Genomic DNA, 18630 nt, shown 5'->3' with positions numbered 1-18630 from the left:
ATTTATTAGGTAGTGGATTTTGCAATATTTGAGAGCAAAATCTATATATAACTAAGACAAAAGGAAAATCCCACCTCACCCTAGGATTTCAAATCCATTATTCTCCTCTTCTCTCTCTTCCATAAGTAAAAGGGTTTTTAACATTAGTCCTTGAAAAAAAAACATTAGTCTTTGAAAAAGCTTGATTTTTTTTTTTAAAATCTAGTTTTTGATTACATATTGATTTTAATCTTTTGAAGTGTAATTTTATTAAAATTCATATTCTATTTTTGTTATTTGATGTGTATTTTTATTTAATGTATCCACATTAAAATTGTAATTTTATTAATATGCACATTTTAGTTCTTCTAGTTATAAATAAATCTGAATAAGAAAACAATAAAAGAAATTAGTGACACATAAGAAAAATATGTAAATACATAAATGTACAGAAATGACATATTAAATTGACTTCTTTATACTCAATTCATTTTTTGGAGAAATTTTTCATTGTAACGGGAACACAAGTGGTATACCACATGTTTTAATAGAAATGGTGAGAAATTTTATTTTTTAAGTTATTAACTTTTAGCACACATATCCCACCATTTGTATAGTGACACACCCCGACCAAGATCAAGGCATGTTGGCCGTCACGTAAAGGTGACGTAGCCATGTGCACAGTGCGGAAGCATTAAGGATAAGAAATATATGAATATTTAGAACCGAATCTACTAGAGTGCACTACTAAACAAGAAGTGATAGGAGTAAGATACAAAAGTAAGTACTCCTAATCAGAGCATAAAAAGTCTAGGTGTAGTCTAGTAGGACAAGTACTAATTATACAGTACCATAAGATGTCCTACAATTATTTTGATAAGTCAGAACCGCCGAAATCCTCAAGGCCATCGACAGCAAGCTTACCTAAAACCTGGAGGGGCACAAAACAGAAAGCGTGAGTGGGCAAAAACAAATGTTTTACAAAACCATTTCATTTATCAACATTTCTAACCCCTCGCTGTAAAACATGTATAATTTTTCCCAGAATCAGAATATAAGCATATACATAAATATATATGTAAATATATTAATTCAAATCATGCTTCACAATATCATATTCATATGTATGCCATGCCAAGATATAATAGAGTAAGCAATTTAGGTGAGAATAATTTCATATAAATATAACGTGTTAGCCGGAACCCCTGTGGTAGTCTGTACGGCCGAATTCTTAGCTCAAAAGTCAATCTAGCCAAAGTCACTACAATGACCTATACGGCATTATACTGCACAAGAGTCGGAACCAAATGAAAATGTCTGTACGAAAATAATGGGTGTAACATAATCATGCTCAATACCACTCACACATAATAGCTGGGCGATAAATCGCTAGTCACTTACAAGTCGGAACCACCTAAGATGGTCTATCGACAGGACTGTGCACCTAAATTGGATCCAATATGAGCATATGGTGCGGGATGTGACATAATAAACAGGCATGTGCCATATCTCTAGCTAAATCACAATCACCCTAGGTGTTCTATGAGCTCAACATTATTCAATCACATATCGCACCATTGATAATTCACATAACCAAACATAACTCACCTGAGCTTACCTGAGCGTCCACAACACCACAATTATATATAATGCATCAAATACCAATTCATATACGAAATATAAATTCATATGCATGGCATTTAAGGCATACTTTCATTTAAACGCATATTTCTGGGAAAATATCAAGTATATAAATATATACTGAAAACCAAAAGCCCACTCACTGGTATGTCGAAGGGTCGTAGCCCCCGAGTCGCCCTTGAACATGCTCGTCCTCGGGATAAGTCTCACCTATATGCGAATTAACTATAAAAACGTTATTTAAAGCTTATAGACAAAACTAGCTAATAACTTCGCATACAATGCTCAAATGGGGTGTTTGAATATACCAACGTGATCTACACAACTCCACGAACATCCCCATATTTTTAGAATAATTTTCCGACCATCCACGCGCCGGCCAAGGCATGGCAATACGCGTCGCACATGCGCGGGCACATGCCAGGCACGCTGACGGCGTCAGTTAACGCCGTCAGGAATATTCCATCAAATCCCCACATATACCGTTAGATTCTTAACGGCGTCAGCCAACGCCGTTAGCATATTCCATCAAAACTGACGGAATATTCTCTGTCTTCCCGGCGAGTCGCTGGTCGCTGGAGACTTCGCCGGTTTCTGGAAAACTAAATAAATTGTCCTAACTTCTTCATTTTTGCACCATTTTCAACATAATTGGTACCATTTTAAAGATCTCAACAAGACGAACAAAACCATACCTGCCCCAACCTCCAACTCGTCGGAAACTCGCCGGGAAAAACCCTGATAATTCCGGCTAAATTTGAAACTCTTCGTTCTCATGATTCCGACGTCCAATTTCTTTAAACGAAGTACTCCGAGCTTCGTAAGGACCTCCTTAAGCTCCCTATGAGCTTGAAATTCCCTAAAACAATCATATTTACGTCCACATGAACAATGCTAAATTTCTGGGTTACGGGTTCTAGGGTTTTTCGAAGCATTCACGTCCAAACAAAGGTACCAATGAACTCAGGAGTTTACAATAAGCAAGAATCTTACCTTTAAAACTTCGATCTGTGCCTGAAATGGAGAGTTCGAAGGCTGTCCGTACAGTTTGTATGAAAGTTGCAGGAAATCCGAGAGAGTGAGAAAGAGAAGTCCACGGGAGAGAAGGAGATTGTGCGTGTGTGTGGTCCACGTGGGTCACCAACCCAAAACCAAAGAAAATGACATCCAAGTACCAAAATATGTCACACACACATACACTACAATTTCAACGTCTAAGGATAAAACCGTCCTTTCACGTCCTCGAGAATAAAATAATACATATCTCCGGGACGGGTTGTGACATATAGTGACACGTGGTGTACCACCCCGTGTGTCGGTCACACTAAAAAATCTCTCCATTCTTTGATGAATTGCTGAAAATGAGAAAAAGTTCATTAAACTTCAAGATCTAATAAATCAAATAATTTACAATGCCTTCACCGAAATATCTGCACCTAAATATTTGTACCGAAATATATTATAATGAACTTAAATGCCTATACCAAAATATTATTTTTTATACATTAAATTAAAATACATTCCCTAAATCAAACAACCAAAGCCAATTCACAATGTGGCCGCCAATCACAGTGTGGGTGTCCCCTTGGGGACGTCTGTACCAAAATATATGTATCGAAATTTATGTACCAAATGTTTGTACCAAAATGCAAGTACCGAATGATATTATATTAAATATACATACATATATATATATATATATATCAATACCAAAATGTATGTATCAAAATGTATTTACTCCCTAAATGTTTATATCGATGGATATGCCCAAATATATTAAATGAATTAATGTATTTAAATGAAGAACACAAATTGTATCAGAATGTGTTATTATAATAAAAATGAGTTACTCATTTATTTTTATAAAGAAGAGGCAAAAGATGGTGGCTTGCAAGTTGAATAGAAGAGGCTCCGCAGGTTGAAGGAGAAGGATGGTGGCAACATTTTTTTGGTTGTAAATAATCTAGTCTATGGTTGGGAGAAAATCTGGTTTAGCGTGAGCATTTTGGGTTAGGAAGAAAAATCTGGGTAAAATATTTTTTTTCTTCTGTGAAGGACCATGGAGAATGGGATTACTGGGGAGAATTGGGCAAAGTTTTTCATTAATTTTTTTCAAGTTTTTTATTTTATTTTTAATCTTATTTTCTATTTAAAAAGTAATTTTTTTAAATGACAAGAAATTCTCTTAAAATCCATTCAAATATTTAATCAAAGTCTATAAGAATCCTTCAAAATCCATTCGAAAGTTGTAAGGATTTTATAATTTTATCAAATCTATCACTTTAAAAAGTCTTTTAAAATTCTTCAAAATCATCATTCGACTGCACCCAAGTCTTTGTTGTGGTTGTTGTCACATTCCCGGCCAGGCCCCTACCACATCCCGGGCCCGACTCCACCGTAGCACAATATTGTCCACTTTGGGCCCTGACCACGCCCTCACGGTTTTGTTTCTAGGAACTCACACGATAACTTCTCAGTGGGTCACCCATCATGGGATTGCTCTCGTGCAAACTCGCTTAATTTCGGAGATCCGATGGAACCCAAAGCCAGTGAGCTCCCAAAAGGCTTCATGCTAGGTAGAGATGAGAATATACATATAAGGCTTACATGATCCTCATCCCTGGGCGATGTGGGATCTTACAATCCACCCCCCTTGGGGACCGACGTCCTCGTTGGCACACTTCTGGCCAGGGATTGACTCTAATACCAAATTGTCACATCCCGGCCCGGGCCCCACAACATCCCGGGCTCGACTCCATCGTAGCACGATATTATTCGCTTTGGGCCCCAACCACTTTCTCACGGTTTTGTTTCTGGGAAACTTCTCAGTGGGTCACCCATCATGGGATTGCTCCCGCGCGAACTAGCTTAACTTCGAAGTTCTGATGGAACCTAAAGCCAATGAGCTCCCAAAAGGCCTCGTGCTAGGTAGAGATGAGAATATACATATAAGGCTTACATGATTTTCACCCCTGAACAATGTGGGATCTTACAGTCGTTCTATATATATTAATAAATAAAGGTACACATAAAATAAGAAGGAAATTGGGTGAAATATTCTTTGGTTGGGAGGGGTACAGGGCAATTGTAGTGCTTACATTTTCATTTTTAACCATATGTGTGTTAAAATCGAATCCTTAATTTTACTGAAAAATGGAAAGTGGAATTTGTTTGGGATTCAATATTAACGGCAGGGAAGAACGTGCATGGCAATTGTCAAACATATATGTGAGGGGATGAGTTTAACCATTGTATTATGGATAATGCTAGAGAGACTAAAATATAAATGTATTTTTGCTTACCATCATAATTATGGTGTATATGCTCATGAGGCACCTAATTATTTGTCATATGTCATTTCACCTAACTATAGTTAACTTTCACATGAAATGTTACTTTTTCAATTTTGAAAAAAGTTAACCAAGATTAAGTGAAATGACAATGATTAGGTGTATGGTAAGCATATACCAAAGTTTAAGGTGGTGAACAAAAATGCTCCCTAAAAAGTTAACCAAGATTAAGTGAAATGACAATGATTAGGTGTATGGTAAGCATATACCAAAATTTTAAACCAAACTTGCAAACCAAATAATGTGTTACCAATATAAATAAACATGTTAGTCAACAACTAATTAATGTGTCACACTTCTCTCTCTCAGTCTCTCTCTCTCTCTACTTTTCCCACTTCTCTTCCTTCTTCTTCAATCTCAGATGCTTGAGCTTGAATTCATTACTGCTAACATACGTCACCCCATTTGTGTTGTCCATGCGTTAGGCTTGAAAATTAGCGATATGTGGGGGCGTGTGAGAATGTGAGGACAAAGTTTCATATCGGTGAGAGACCAAACCATGCAAGAACTTATAAGAGGTTGAATTACTTCCCATATTCTCAATTAATTTTACGGTGAAACCTTAACTTTCTTTCGTTTGACAACAATATTCAGCAGTTTCAATCAATTTCTGCATTTTTATAATCGTGCATGTGGACCTATAGTTCTCTGCCCTCATGATCAGCCAAAGTATTCTTGTTTTCGTTTTTCATATATCTTTCATTTATTAACTAAGATGTTTATACATTTTTTTTATTAAATCAAATTACTCAGAAACACACGTTTACCATGCATCTAAAACATGTGTTAAATAGAACTTAACTTAGACAATGATAAACATATTCTAAAGATCTAAAAATCTCTTAATGATCAACCTCTATATTTATATATATTACATAGCTAAGGTTTATGCACAACATCCATAAAAAGTTAGATGAATTCGCAAGGATGACAAGATACAAGTAAAAACACAAATTTCATTTCACATAATTTATCATGTGATTTTTTTTTAATCACTCAGTCTAATACATCGAGTTTTGATGCAATATTACATTAACATTTGGTTTTAGTATTTCCTAATGATAACTTAATCTAAAAATATATGTGAAATCCATGTGTGACTTGGGGTTTTGGGCCATTGCGTTCCTCAGTTGACTACTTTGACTTGGTCGACCTTTTGAGTCAATTTTAATTCCAAAGGTGATTACCAAAAGAATAAGTAAAATTAAAAAAATAAATCCAAAGGAGATGCTCTTGACTTTTTGTGTCAGTGTGATGTGGAATTTATCATCCGCTGCATGTCAAAAAAACAAGAACAAGTTGTCAGGTGGGATCAAAGTTAAAGTCATCGAATGAGGTCTAATTATTTGTTAATCTTTGCTTAAAACGCACGATTAATCGAATTCATGGTGCAGGATTATATCTCTCCTGCAACTTGTGAGACAACTTTTACATAAATATATGCGTACGTAAAGCTTTTGTATATGCAGGTAGATCAGATCAAGGGCGGAGCCAAGGACAAGGCTCTCCTAAGCTATAGTATAGGGAGAGTTTGATTCTTTAAGCTTAAAAATATTAATTTTTGGGTTAGTTTGTGATTTTTAATTGTCATATTCCACTTAATAAATAATTTTTTTATTAGTACGGCTGTTTTTAAGAATAATAAGAGTTAATAGATGTTAAATAAACTCATCACTTTAACCAATATTATATTTAGTAGTAATAAATTAAAACTTTCATACCACAAATGGTTCCTTGTTTTATTCACTTGAAAGCTTTGAAGGCTAGAAACCTAGAAAACATAGCATAAAATTCTTGCTTTAAATTACTACATTCAAGTTTTTACTATTATATAACTTTTTTTTTTTTTTTTTTGGGAACCTCGGCGGCACGAGGGAATTTTATTGATAAGAAAAAAGAAGTTACACCTAGACAGGGGGGACATAAACCTAACCCCTCATAGAACAAGAGAAAAGAAATACAAGGGGGGGACATGCACCTTACCCCTTTTGAGAAAGGAAATACCAGAAAAAGAGGGGGGACATAGACCGTACCCCTCTTGGAAAAGAAAATACAAGGAAAAGACTAGGCGGACATAAGCCCAAACCCCTCTATAAACCTTAAAAGGTAATAACCTACAAGACAAACTGCAAAACAAAAGGGAATCCAAAAAGGTTAGGAAAAGAAAGGAGAACACACATCAAGAAGAGGAGACAAACCTGTAGGTTGGCATGCCCAATAAATCTGAGTGCAGAGAAGATTATATAATTTTATGTAGGCAACATAGGATTAAATATTTGATTTTGTAGTAATAATTTTAGTTTAGCCCACCCACCAAATAATTTCTGGCTACGCCACATGAATTTCATCCCATTGCGTTGCATGCTTTACAGCAATTAATAACATTATCGATTATTTGCCTAGTGCAGTGCTTCTTAATTCCTTATTGGGTTGCACATGCCCTTCCACCATCTTACACAGCAGCTTTCTTCTCAGACTCTGCTCTCGCAGATGGTGAGGCTGCTGGTGGAAAATAATTCGAAAGGTGGTTACGGATACTGCATTATTAAATACAGAACCGGTGCAGTTAACAATACAGATATATAATCGATACATCGTTAAGAGATATTGTCGATACTTTAACCTCACGATCACAAAAATATTGATATATGACTAATTATACGAATTACACATCAGATATTTTTGGTTCTTGTTTGTGATTGTTTGACACTCTCCAGTCGTTAGTAAATATGAATATCACACATTTGCATCACAATCAACATAATTAAGGATTCAGATTGATAGGCTAAATCACATTCATTCAGTTATGCAATTGTACGTCTCACTCTATAATGTACATGCGTAGCACAAACAGTGTAGATTGATGATGGGATGAAGCAAGGTTCTAAAAGACGCTAGAAGCCAGTCGGGCGGTTGGCTAGAGCCTAAATTCTAGACGGCAAGAAGGGGTCTAGGCAGATTTAATTAAATTTATTTATATCGTATAAATAAGTGCTTATATTATTTAATTGTATTGAGAAACATAAATTGCAAAATAAAATGAAATGTAGATTAAATTATTAGAAAATATTGGAAACAAGTATATAATGAGTGTTCATCAAAGTATTCAACAAGTCTCTTACAATTTATTGAACAAAATTAAAATGCAAAATGAAAATTATCTATTTTCTGTCTAAGTGATATTCCCAACCTAGGCGGGTGACTAGGCAAGTCTAGGCGGGTTAAGCGGATACCTAAGGAGGTCTAGGCACCATTTCTTAATTTTCAAATGCTTAGATATTAATCAGGATGGTGGCTAGCTTCCTAGCACGGCACTAGTTTTAGAACAGTGAGATGAAGTATGAACAGTAAGTAAAGCTCGATTAGCAGCCACTACTGTAAGTATTCGATCAGCTTTGATGGTTGACATACACAACGAATCTTCTAATCTGTTTAGCTATCTCCCCGATACCCAACTGGGGCTCAGGGAACTGGGAACCCAGCCGAAAGTAAACAAGTTTAGATATCTCTATTAAGAATTGATCAAACTAAACTAATACATAAACATCTGCTTTAACAGTTGATCAAGACCTGCTAAAAGAGGTAGGTAGCTTAATTAACAGTTTCCAAGAATCTATGGATATGTTCCATCTATACGCAGTGCCATTACCAGACGTTAATGATTGGTTCGTCGGTGCGTAATACTAATCCAAATGTTTAATTACTGTTAAAACTAAGATTAAAACTTGTTATCGTTAGCGGAAAGGACTTGCAGAATCATAATCTGCTATTTGACTAAATGACCATAACTTTAAGTATTTAATTATGTAAAGGGAGGATAAAGATTAGAGAGGAATTGTTGAGTGTATGAGTCAAAAAGGATGGGAAGGGGGAAAACATGCACATATGCAGGTTACAGTAGGAAAGCAAGAAAAAGATTCTTATAGTTATAGGGCAAGTTGCCCTTAAAATTAAGGGCATGAGCCACAAAAGTTATAGAGCCTATGAAATGGAGAACAAAACCATGGCATTTTGCTTGGTATTTGATTTTTTGTTACATCAGTTACTGATTGTTTTTGTTTTTTCTTGAGTATAAAACTGCAAGAAATTTGTAATATTCTTTTAATGAAATATAGTATTGATGGGTACGAAAAATGAATGGTTGAAATTAAAAATAAAGTTAGTAATTATAGAAACCAAATTTCATGGCTAAAACACTCGTAGCACTAAACGCTACGTTGATACACATTTGGTATCTCTCTATACACTACAAAGCAAATTTTGAAATCTTTTTCTTCTTGCGGTTTGAGTTTACATACGGATTAATCAACACCCAAATAATATAAAAATACAACTCGTATTTAATATCACGAATTCACGATAATAAGAAAAAAAAATTATTTTCTTAATATTCGTGTAACTTTTGAGTCGCATAACGTGTTAATTGCGAACCCTAATTTTGGCAACAGAGATCACTAAAATTTAAGAACCCTCCTTGTAGGTGTGTCCTAAAATTAATTAGCTAAAAATACAGTATTTTTGCAAGAGCGACCTTTCAATTTTTAGGGTCCATTTAAGAAGAGTTGGTCGTCAAGAACTGGATATTTTGCCTACAGTAAGCCTACCACCAAGTTCCAGCTTAAGTCCACTAGAAAGCCCATCCCTTGTACACGAAAATGTGATGTGAAGTGAGAGATGTTTACGAGGCGCTCTCTCTAGTGCATGTTTAAGTTATACATCTAAACAGGAGCTGTTGGATTCCATTAGGTTAAATGATCTCAATGGTTCTTGTTCAAATGTATAACTAGTTTTTACTTAACCCGACTCAAGCTTTACTTATGCGAACACATTTTCCAAATTTTATTCAACGGTGCTTAACATTTAGTGGTTAATAAATGAATTGGTGAGAATAAAATAGAAGATCTAACAATTATAAAAATCAAATCTAACGGCTAAAACACTCGTAGCACTACCACGTAGTATTGAAGTTACATCCCCAACATTTTATTTTGTGCTTTAAATAAGTACTAATGTATATCAGTCTGTGATTTGCAGGTGGTGAGGTATGAGTCCTTGACCGTACGAACTAAGGAGCCAAGAAGTGTTTAGTCTAAATATCGATTTCAACATCTTCAGATCTGTCAAATAGCAACAGTTGAAATTTTGGCTAAATTAAGGAAAGGGAGGCTGAGATTAAAACTTAAAACATGGGACTAAGTTTATATAAGTTGATGAGAATTCGGGCTAACATACACTGCAGATCAGAAGGACGCAGAGGAAGTAGGAGCCATCAAACCACAAACAAATTTCGAACTACATTGACCTAATCCAACAAGAAATGTAAGATGTATTGAAATGGAAACTCTAAAACTTACCGATCTTAAGAGATGCATCAACAGATTAGCATTGATGAAGATCTAGGATAATAGTAATAAACACAAAAACTATCACTGCAACAGTTTGTTGCTTACTTAGGGAACTTGAACCTGAAAGATCGAACCGATGATGACCTTAAGCACCTGCTTGAGCATTCCTAGTTTGTTGCTGCAAGTCTTCATTAGCATTTCTGATAACTTGATCCCAGCCACTCCCGGTGCCAGTGTCCAAATAATCAAACGGCACTGCTGTCTTCAAACCTGGCCTAACAGATAACTGGCTCTCTACAACTCTGAAGTCGACACCATCTCCTTGTTCACTATGAGTCTGATCCAATTCCTCCCATGTATACAGCAGAGGTAGCGTAAATGCGCCCCATGGGTTGAAATCCACAACCTTTACGCGATCATCCTTTGTCACATAGACATCAAAGGTGTAGTTTTCTGATTCAAATCTCGACATCAAATTCTCCAAGAAAAAGTCTTCGATCAACGCTTGAAGGCTGTCTTTCTTTTCAATCAGAGCAGGATAACAAGTAGTGACCTCACGTTGGGAAATTCCAACTAAGTTCTGATTTCGTACAAAGCAACGGAACTCCATCTCTGGCTTGAGAGATTGGTACCATTTCCGAAGTGCAAGGAAGAAACTCCTAGGCCTTGATGAGGTTTTGTCACTGCAGGAATCATACGCGTGACACAGATCGTGGACCAATGAGTCAGACGATCGTAGCAAGAGCGCAATCTCACTGAACGAAGAGCATCTGAGACTCCCAGTTGTGCTGATCCAAGCCGAGTCTTTTGGTGCACTCCAGTTCAGCTTAGGGAACACAGACCCTCCAAGGGACTCAATCGATTCCTTGATCTCCAACTCAAGCTCAGGGAAAGAGGGCGGCAGAGAAGGCTGCTCCGACTCATCACCAGACCCTTCTGATACTTGATAGTCGTCTTCCTCCTCCGGATTATGAATTCTATTAGGAAATGCATCATCATTTGAGATTGAAACAGGGAGAAGGAAGGGGCCCGAATCATCGAGAAGGTACTGGACAAAGGATTCAGGAAGCTCATGAATTCGGGTTCTGATAGACACGGATTTAAACTTCGGGTACCATTCCTGTATCTGGCATCTATTCACTTCTTCTTCCTTCATTTCGTTTGCTCAGTGTATAAATCAAACACTTCCAATCACCGGTTTTTCGGGCTATCTGGCAGTCTAAATCACCACAAAAATTTATCTCTTAGTAATAAAAATCGAAGATCGAAAAAGAAAAATAACTTGTAAGATAAAATAATGAAAATTTTCCAATGAACATCAACTAAATCGAACCCAGATACGCAAACATCATCAGAAGTACAATTCAGCATCAAACATTAACCATTCTTTCACCAGTCAAACATCTCATGCATGAAATCCGTTACAGATACGACAAATATGGCAAACGTTAACACCATAACAAATCCACGACACAGGAAACTACGAAAAATTCAAACACAATAAAAAAAACAAATAAAAATTGAGGATGTTTGACAAGATTTGAAGTCAGTTAGTTAACTGGCAATCCTACATTTCTGTCGGTTCCTCAGGCGGTGGAAAACAACATGCGAACTAATTCAATAGTTTCAAGTTCGAGATTTTATTGGTGCCCAAACGAAGAACCGATGAGAGAATCTGTGTACCTGAATTGAGTTCAGAGACAAAATCCTTGAGCGAACGGAGAAGAAGAGTCGAGTAATGCGAAAGCTTTGGTATTTTGGGGACGCTTGTTTTTTTAATTCCTAGGTTTTGTGTTGTTGGGCTGGGCCTCCGTTCCGAAAGTTGGGCCGCCGCGTTTTGTTTGTGCCTACGGTCCTTTGGACCTGCATTTTATTCTTTAGGAATTGGATTCAACACACTAAAGAAACAAAATATATATAAAATTAAATTTATTTTAGGGAACTTTAACGAAAAGCTCCCAGTACTGTTCACTTTAACGAAAAATCATATTTTTACACTAAAAAGTCAATCCTGGTACTATTCACTTTATCCTTTATTTTGTCCTTATCATTAAAATTCAAAGTTTTCAAACCCTTTTCATTAGTTTTCTTTTTATTTTATGAAAATAAGATTATATAAAATTAAAAATTTGTTTGTATGGATGAACAAACCTCAATTATTAGAATGATCACTTTCTTGAATTTTACATGCGGTTATTATATGATTAATATATCGTCATTATTTGATTGTAAGATTTTTAAATTGTCATTTCAATATGAATTCTCAACAAGAAAACAAATTAAGAAAAATGAGGTTAATATACACATTTTCAAAATGTACATGTAAGGGCTTTATTCACTACAATATGTCGAGTTGAAAAATTCGTAGCCACATCATACTTGTGATCTAATATCGAAACAATTTTACTTGAATAGTCGAACTTGCATCTCTTATGTTTTTTTGTTGAGTTTGAAAGTACGAAATTGTAACTAAGTGGAATATTAAAGTGGTTTATTATACGACACCGTTTGATATTAAACTTACAGTACACCCCACCCACAATGAATAGGTAGCTAATAAACATTCGAGAGGCTAAAAGAATCTATGTTTGCAATGCTTAGAAGTAGAGTATATTCCTTGAGTGCATCATACTTTATTGTTCTTTTTTTTTATTTCTATTGTAATTGGCCAATATATAAAACACCCAAAAATAGAAAAGAGAGAATTTTAATGTCGATCATTCATGCGGTACACTTGTTATAAATAAGAAAAATATCAGCTTATTGTAGCTTTCATGAAAAATTGTAAAATCTAATTACCCAAGCCATAGCAGATGGCGCGTTGCATTAATAGTGAAAACAATCATGTTCATGTGCTCTGGTGCACATTCGATTTCCCTCCCTTCTTACAATTAACAATTTAATCCGTTAATGTTATTGTTTATAAAATAAAAAAAAAAAAATTTACCCAACCCATAAAATTTAGCAAATGTGAATTAGACCACTTCTTGGGAGGATTACGTAAGTCGAATCCTTGATGATTTTGCCTACTGATTCTAGAAGATGATGATGGCAAAATCTTCATTCTAACTCCAAACATTTCACTTACGCCCATGCATTCGTATCAATAAGTACTATCCAAACAATATATCGTTTTGTAAATTTTTTTATTTTTTTTATCGAAAAAATATATCACAAACTTGGGTAATCTCCAAGGTCCAAATCCTCCCTAACTTCTTCTTCACGAAGCCAAATCCTCTCCGAACTTTACCATCTCCCAAGCCCCACCGATAGGTACACATTTATCTTACACGTGGCGTGATTTCATTGGCTATGGAACTACTACCTGATAAATCGCCAGTTTAGTGGATCGGTGCTTCTACTTTCTGTAGCTACTATATAAGCGATAGAACAAGGACTACTGCTTTTCGTTATCACAGTGACTTCGTGCTCTCTCTCTCTCGCGTTTCTCTCTCCTCTCTCTCTGGAAAACGTGACCGGCGGCAACCGGAGATCGAAGTCTTGCGGAAACTCTACGAATTGGGCCGAATCGTACAAGTTGAAGAAGACGATGAAGGTTTTTGTCAAGACTTTGAAGGGCACCAACTTCGCGATCGAAGTGAAACCCGAAGAGACGGTATAAACACACGCATATACAAATTTTCAATAATTAATCATCGGAGACGGAAAATTCAATTGCTTTTGTGCTTAATTTGGGATGTTAATCGCTTCAGTTTTTGGGTAATTAGTGTTTTTGGGGATTGAATGCTAATTAGGGCTTTTCACGCCCCGGTATAGTTTCAGTTCAGATTGTTTGATTGTTCGCTGTTTTGTGTTTGCATAATTGTTGAATTTGGTTGAAGTTTTAGTGAATTTGTTGTCCAGTTGTGCAAATTCTGTAGCTTTAGCGTTAGTGTTATGGTCAAACATTGACATTGTTGCGGAATTTTTCGGCTTTGATCGCTCGGAGAAGTTCATGTTTATTGGAGTAGGGATGCACTTCTATGGGCGTTTAGTTTTTTAGTTAATTTGGACTCAAATCTTTTATCCTTTATACGTTGATTCGAAGTCATGGTTTATAAGTGAATGGGATAATCTCAAGCCTACACAGGATTGGATGAATGAAAGATCGAACTGATTTATTTCAAGTTCCTGTTTCGTTACTTAGCCCACTTAATATGCAGGACACTAAGCAACTCATGCATTCACTTTTGGTTACTCAACAGCTTTTGTGTATCCTTTTTTTTTTAATGATTTCCAGCTCAGTGTGGTACTTATTGTGCTAATCCTTTCTCCCAGGTTGCTGATGTCAAGACAATTATAGAGACGGCACAGGGTGCAGATGTGTACCCTGCCCCGCAGCAGATGCTTATTCATCAGGGGAAAGTTCTTAAGGATGACACAACTCTAGAAGCAAATAATGTTGCTGAAAATAGTTTTATTGTGATAATGTTAACCAAGGTGAGAGTGATTTTCTTACAATTGTCGGGATTGCTTAAGAAATGAAGGTGTTGTAATTTTTGTTGACAGGATTTGTAATTGTGAGATATGAAACTGTGCTCATATATGCTATTTTATTCAATCTTTCAAGAAAGAATTTCGAAGTCTACTTGTTAACCTTAAAGAGAATATTAAGCATCAAGTTGGTTATGCGATAACCATTAAGTATCTCACTTTGATTGGTTTATGTTGTTTCGTTTTATGAGTTGTCTGTTGTTTTTATAATTGTATTACTATACTGTTGTAGCAAGTATGTGGCATTTTTAATAAACTTACAATTATAATTATACTACAGATGCTAATTACTTAACTATGTTCTAATTAACAATTGCAGCCCAAGGCCTCACCAGCCGGAACCTCCAGTAAGCAAGGTGCAGCCACAAGTCAGGTAAAGTCAGCTCATTTTCTATGTTTTTTATCATTGTTTTGGATTGAACTTTTTTCACTTTGGTTCTGCATGTGATTCTGATAATCTTTTTATTGACTCCATGGATAGAGAACATCTTTTTTTTTTTCCTTAATGAACAAACCTTGGAAGCATGTTTGCTTTTCATTATCTAGGAAGAGGTTTCTGTGAATATGGGCGGAATGATGTATGGGGGATTCTTGTTTGGGGAATTGTACTTATGAAGTTGCATATACTTTCTGGTGAATTGTAGGCGTATAGATGTTCACTATATAGCCACTCATTATGAGGTATACAATACAAAAATAAGCAGTATTATATTTTTTTTTAAAGTACATCTTATGTGGGCTATGTTTTTGCAGCCCCAACCTGCTAGTACTGCTCCTACCTCGGCAGCACCACCCCCAGCAGCTCCAGCTCCTGCTCCAGCTCCTGCGCCAGCTGTGGTAGAGTGAGTATACTTTCACACCTTGGATTTTCTTTTGAATCACTCATCTAAAATAGTTTGACAGAAAACTTATAGATGTTAACTTTATGGTAATATTTTTACTGACTGCTGAGAGCAATATGAAGTATAAAACATTTCAATTAGTGAAAACTACATATTTTATTCATATTATATACTTTTACCAAAATAGAGGAAAAATTTTCAATTTTCAAATGGTTCCTAAATTTTTAGAGTAGATTATGGTTTTGGTTGTACAATATGCTTTGGGGTGTGCTATCCACACACTCCATTTTACTTCTCACACACCCCTTGATAATTTTTGTCCGTTGATCTTCTTCAATTCATCTGATCCGATGGTCAAAAATTAAAAAGGTGTGTGAGAAGTAAAATGGAGAGTGTGGATATCACACCCCTATGCTTTTATCCCTTGCTCATTCCTTTCTTTTTCAATTTTTTATTTATCATTTAAATAATTTTGAGTTCCCAATAAATGGCCCTTTTGTAAGTGTTATTAATTTTCATTTATTGACTCTTTTTAAGAAGTACCAACTCGTTGAGGTTGTCTTTGTTGTTTACTATACAACCTGCATTTCAAGGTTTTATATGTAATATATAATTCTATTACATCCATTGGTCCAGATCACAACCTGCCGCCCAAACTGCTGCTGTTGTAGCCCCTACTGATTCAAGATCAGATGTGTATGGCCAAGCTGCATCAAACCTAGTTGCAGGAACTACTTTAGAGTCTACCGTTCAGCAGATTCTAGATATGGGTGGAGGAAGTTGGGATCGGGAAACTGTTATCCGTGCTTTACGGGCTGCTTTTAACAACCCTGAAAGGGCTGTCGAGTATCTATATTCTGTGAGTACTTAACTGGGATATTTTGATTCTTTATTTGTTTTCATGTTGCTAGTTGGGAAATTAGATAGAAAAGGAAGTTTGATTGCAAAAAATGAGGAGGAAAAAAATTATTAGTTAATATATTAAACTTGATTAATTAGTAGGTGTGTTTCTGTTTCTCTATCTAACACATTTAGCAGTACACAAATTTATTTGTCTCTCTGTTTATCTCAGAACCATTACGCTTTCTGTTGATAAACACCTTGTACTTTGTGATATTTAGTTTTATAATGATGATGCTCTATTGTGTTGGTTATGATCCTTTCCCTCTCAGAACTACATATACAATTGAAATTGGCGGGTGATTTGAGTTGGATTATAACTTATAAGACAGATTATAGATTGCTGTCCACCAGATGTTTTTGTCATATATTCTAAGTTTTATTTTCGTACAAATTTGCTGTCATGGCCTTGAAGAAAATTGGAAAAAGGAAACTTATACTTTGTTGGTTGTTTAATCCTCATCAATTACTTGTTTTGATTCCAGTATATGGTATCCCTATATGCATTAGCAAGCATGTGTAGGCGTTACTATCAGATTGACACAGAAACTGATAATTTGATATACATGTCACCATGTCAGGGCATTCCTGAGCAAGCTGAAGTCCCACCAGCGGTCCAAGTTCCTGCTGGTGAACAAGCAGCAAATCCTCCGGCAGCAAATCTTCCAGCTCAGGCTCCACAACCGGCAGCACCTACTGGTGGGCCCAATGCAAACCCACTTGATCTGTTTCCCCAGGTAGATATTGTTGATTAGTAATCTTTGTACCTCATTATAACGTATAAGGTCAAGTGATTAATTCACTCGTTGAATCAGGGCCTTCCCAATATGGGTGCAAATGCTGGTGCAGGCAATTTGGATTTCCTGCGCAACAGTCCACAGGCATGTATATATGCATCTTTGTATTTCTGAGTCTGCTTTTTGCTATTTTTTGCGTGGTTGAGAGTTGTATATGAGTTTCCAATTCACCATTTCAGTTCCAAGCCTTGCGAGCTATGGTACAAGCAAACCCTCAAATTCTGCAGGTATTATTTATTTGCTGATTTTATTTTGTTTTCCTTCAATTTTCTCAGTTTGGCCGAGATTGTCATTCTAATTATAATCTGAGGACTCACAGCGGTTTACCTTGTTGTAGCCTATGCTTCAAGAGTTGGGGAAGCAAAATCCACATCTAATGCAGCTCATTCAAGCTCATCAAGCTGACTTCTTACGCTTGATTAATGAACCCGTTGAAGGGGGTGAAGGGTTAGAAAATCTGCTCTACTTGGCCATTTCTTTGTTGAAAATTGAATACACACGGTTCAAAGTTATTGAACTCTATATGTTTCAGGAACCTATTGGAGCAGTTGGGTGCAGCAGTGCCACAGGCTGTGACCGTCACCCCTGAAGAGCGAGAGGCCATTGAACGCGTAAGTAGTATTTCTCTATGCATGTGACAAGTGCATTTTTTCCACTTGGTATGTGTGAAATATCATTGTTTAGGTCAGGATTTACAATTCGAAACTTTTGCTTGCAGCTTGAAGCTATGGGTTTCGATCGGGCGCTAGTACTGGAGGTATACTTTGCATGCAACAAGAACGAGGAGCTGGCCGCCAACTATCTTCTTGATCACATGCACGAGTTTGAGGAATGATGGTGGCAATTGGGTTTTCTTTGGTCTATCTTTTCTGTGTCTAAACACTTTGCCATGTGGGTTTAAGTTCAATAGGGTTTCTTATACTCTTATTCCAGCTATTTGTCTTGTATCTCCAAGTAGACGGTGTCGATCCCCTTTTTATGTCTTGGATGGCATAAGTTCTCTGTTTCTAAATATTGGTTACCATATTATATACAGAATTCTTCTCTTGAAAAAAGTGGATGATTTCGGTTTTATGTATTCGTACCTAACCCCGTATGATTTTCGTGATTCGTATTCAAGTTCTGTATTCTGAAGACGCTTTTGCAGCAGTTGCTTGCTGTGAGAGCTGCTATCGAAGACATGTAGTTTGTGCAACTTTAAAGTCGATTGATCAAGAGATCAAGACAGCGAAATGCACATTGCCAGGAGAAATCTCTTGCATAAGATTGGCATCGACGAATG

At 36.2% G+C, this 18630-nt stretch overlaps 2 protein-coding genes across 3 annotated transcripts; one reads left to right on the top strand and one right to left on the bottom strand.

The window, feature by feature from the left end:
• Positions 1-10142: 10142 nt before the first annotated feature.
• Positions 10143-12108, bottom strand: LOC103404714 (uncharacterized). 2 transcript variants are annotated; one of them, XM_029097511.2, is made up of 2 exons: positions 11999-12108; positions 10143-11534 (listed from the first exon to the last, which is right to left on the bottom strand). In XM_029097511.2, the coding sequence occupies exon 2, from the start codon at positions 11469-11471 to the stop codon at positions 10461-10463; it is 1011 nt and encodes a 336-aa protein (XP_028953344.2). In that variant the 5' UTR covers positions 11472-11534; positions 11999-12108; the 3' UTR covers positions 10143-10460. The 2 variants fall into 2 exon arrangements, with proteins under 2 accessions (XP_028953344.2, XP_028953345.2); XM_029097512.2 differs by having other exon boundaries at positions 11887-12064.
• A 1590-nt stretch (positions 12109-13698) lies between these two features.
• On the top strand, positions 13699-18481 carry LOC103432103 (ubiquitin receptor RAD23d-like). The gene is made up of 11 exons (XM_029097283.2): positions 13699-13931; positions 14594-14755; positions 15129-15182; positions 15563-15651; positions 16288-16510; positions 17133-17288; positions 17367-17432; positions 17528-17575; positions 17686-17795; positions 17881-17959; positions 18067-18481. Exons 1-11 carry the CDS (start codon positions 13866-13868, stop codon positions 18181-18183), a joined length of 1170 nt encoding a protein of 389 aa, XP_028953116.2. The 5' UTR covers positions 13699-13865; the 3' UTR covers positions 18184-18481.
• Positions 18482-18630: the final 149 nt, after the last annotated feature.

Source organism: Malus domestica, chromosome 17, assembly GCF_042453785.1.
Source record: "Malus domestica chromosome 17, GDT2T_hap1".
In the NCBI taxonomy this organism is placed as follows: Eukaryota; Viridiplantae; Streptophyta; class Magnoliopsida; order Rosales; family Rosaceae; genus Malus; species Malus domestica.
Note: the sequence above shows the minus strand (reverse complement) of the source record. Positions and strands in the feature narration are given on the sequence as shown.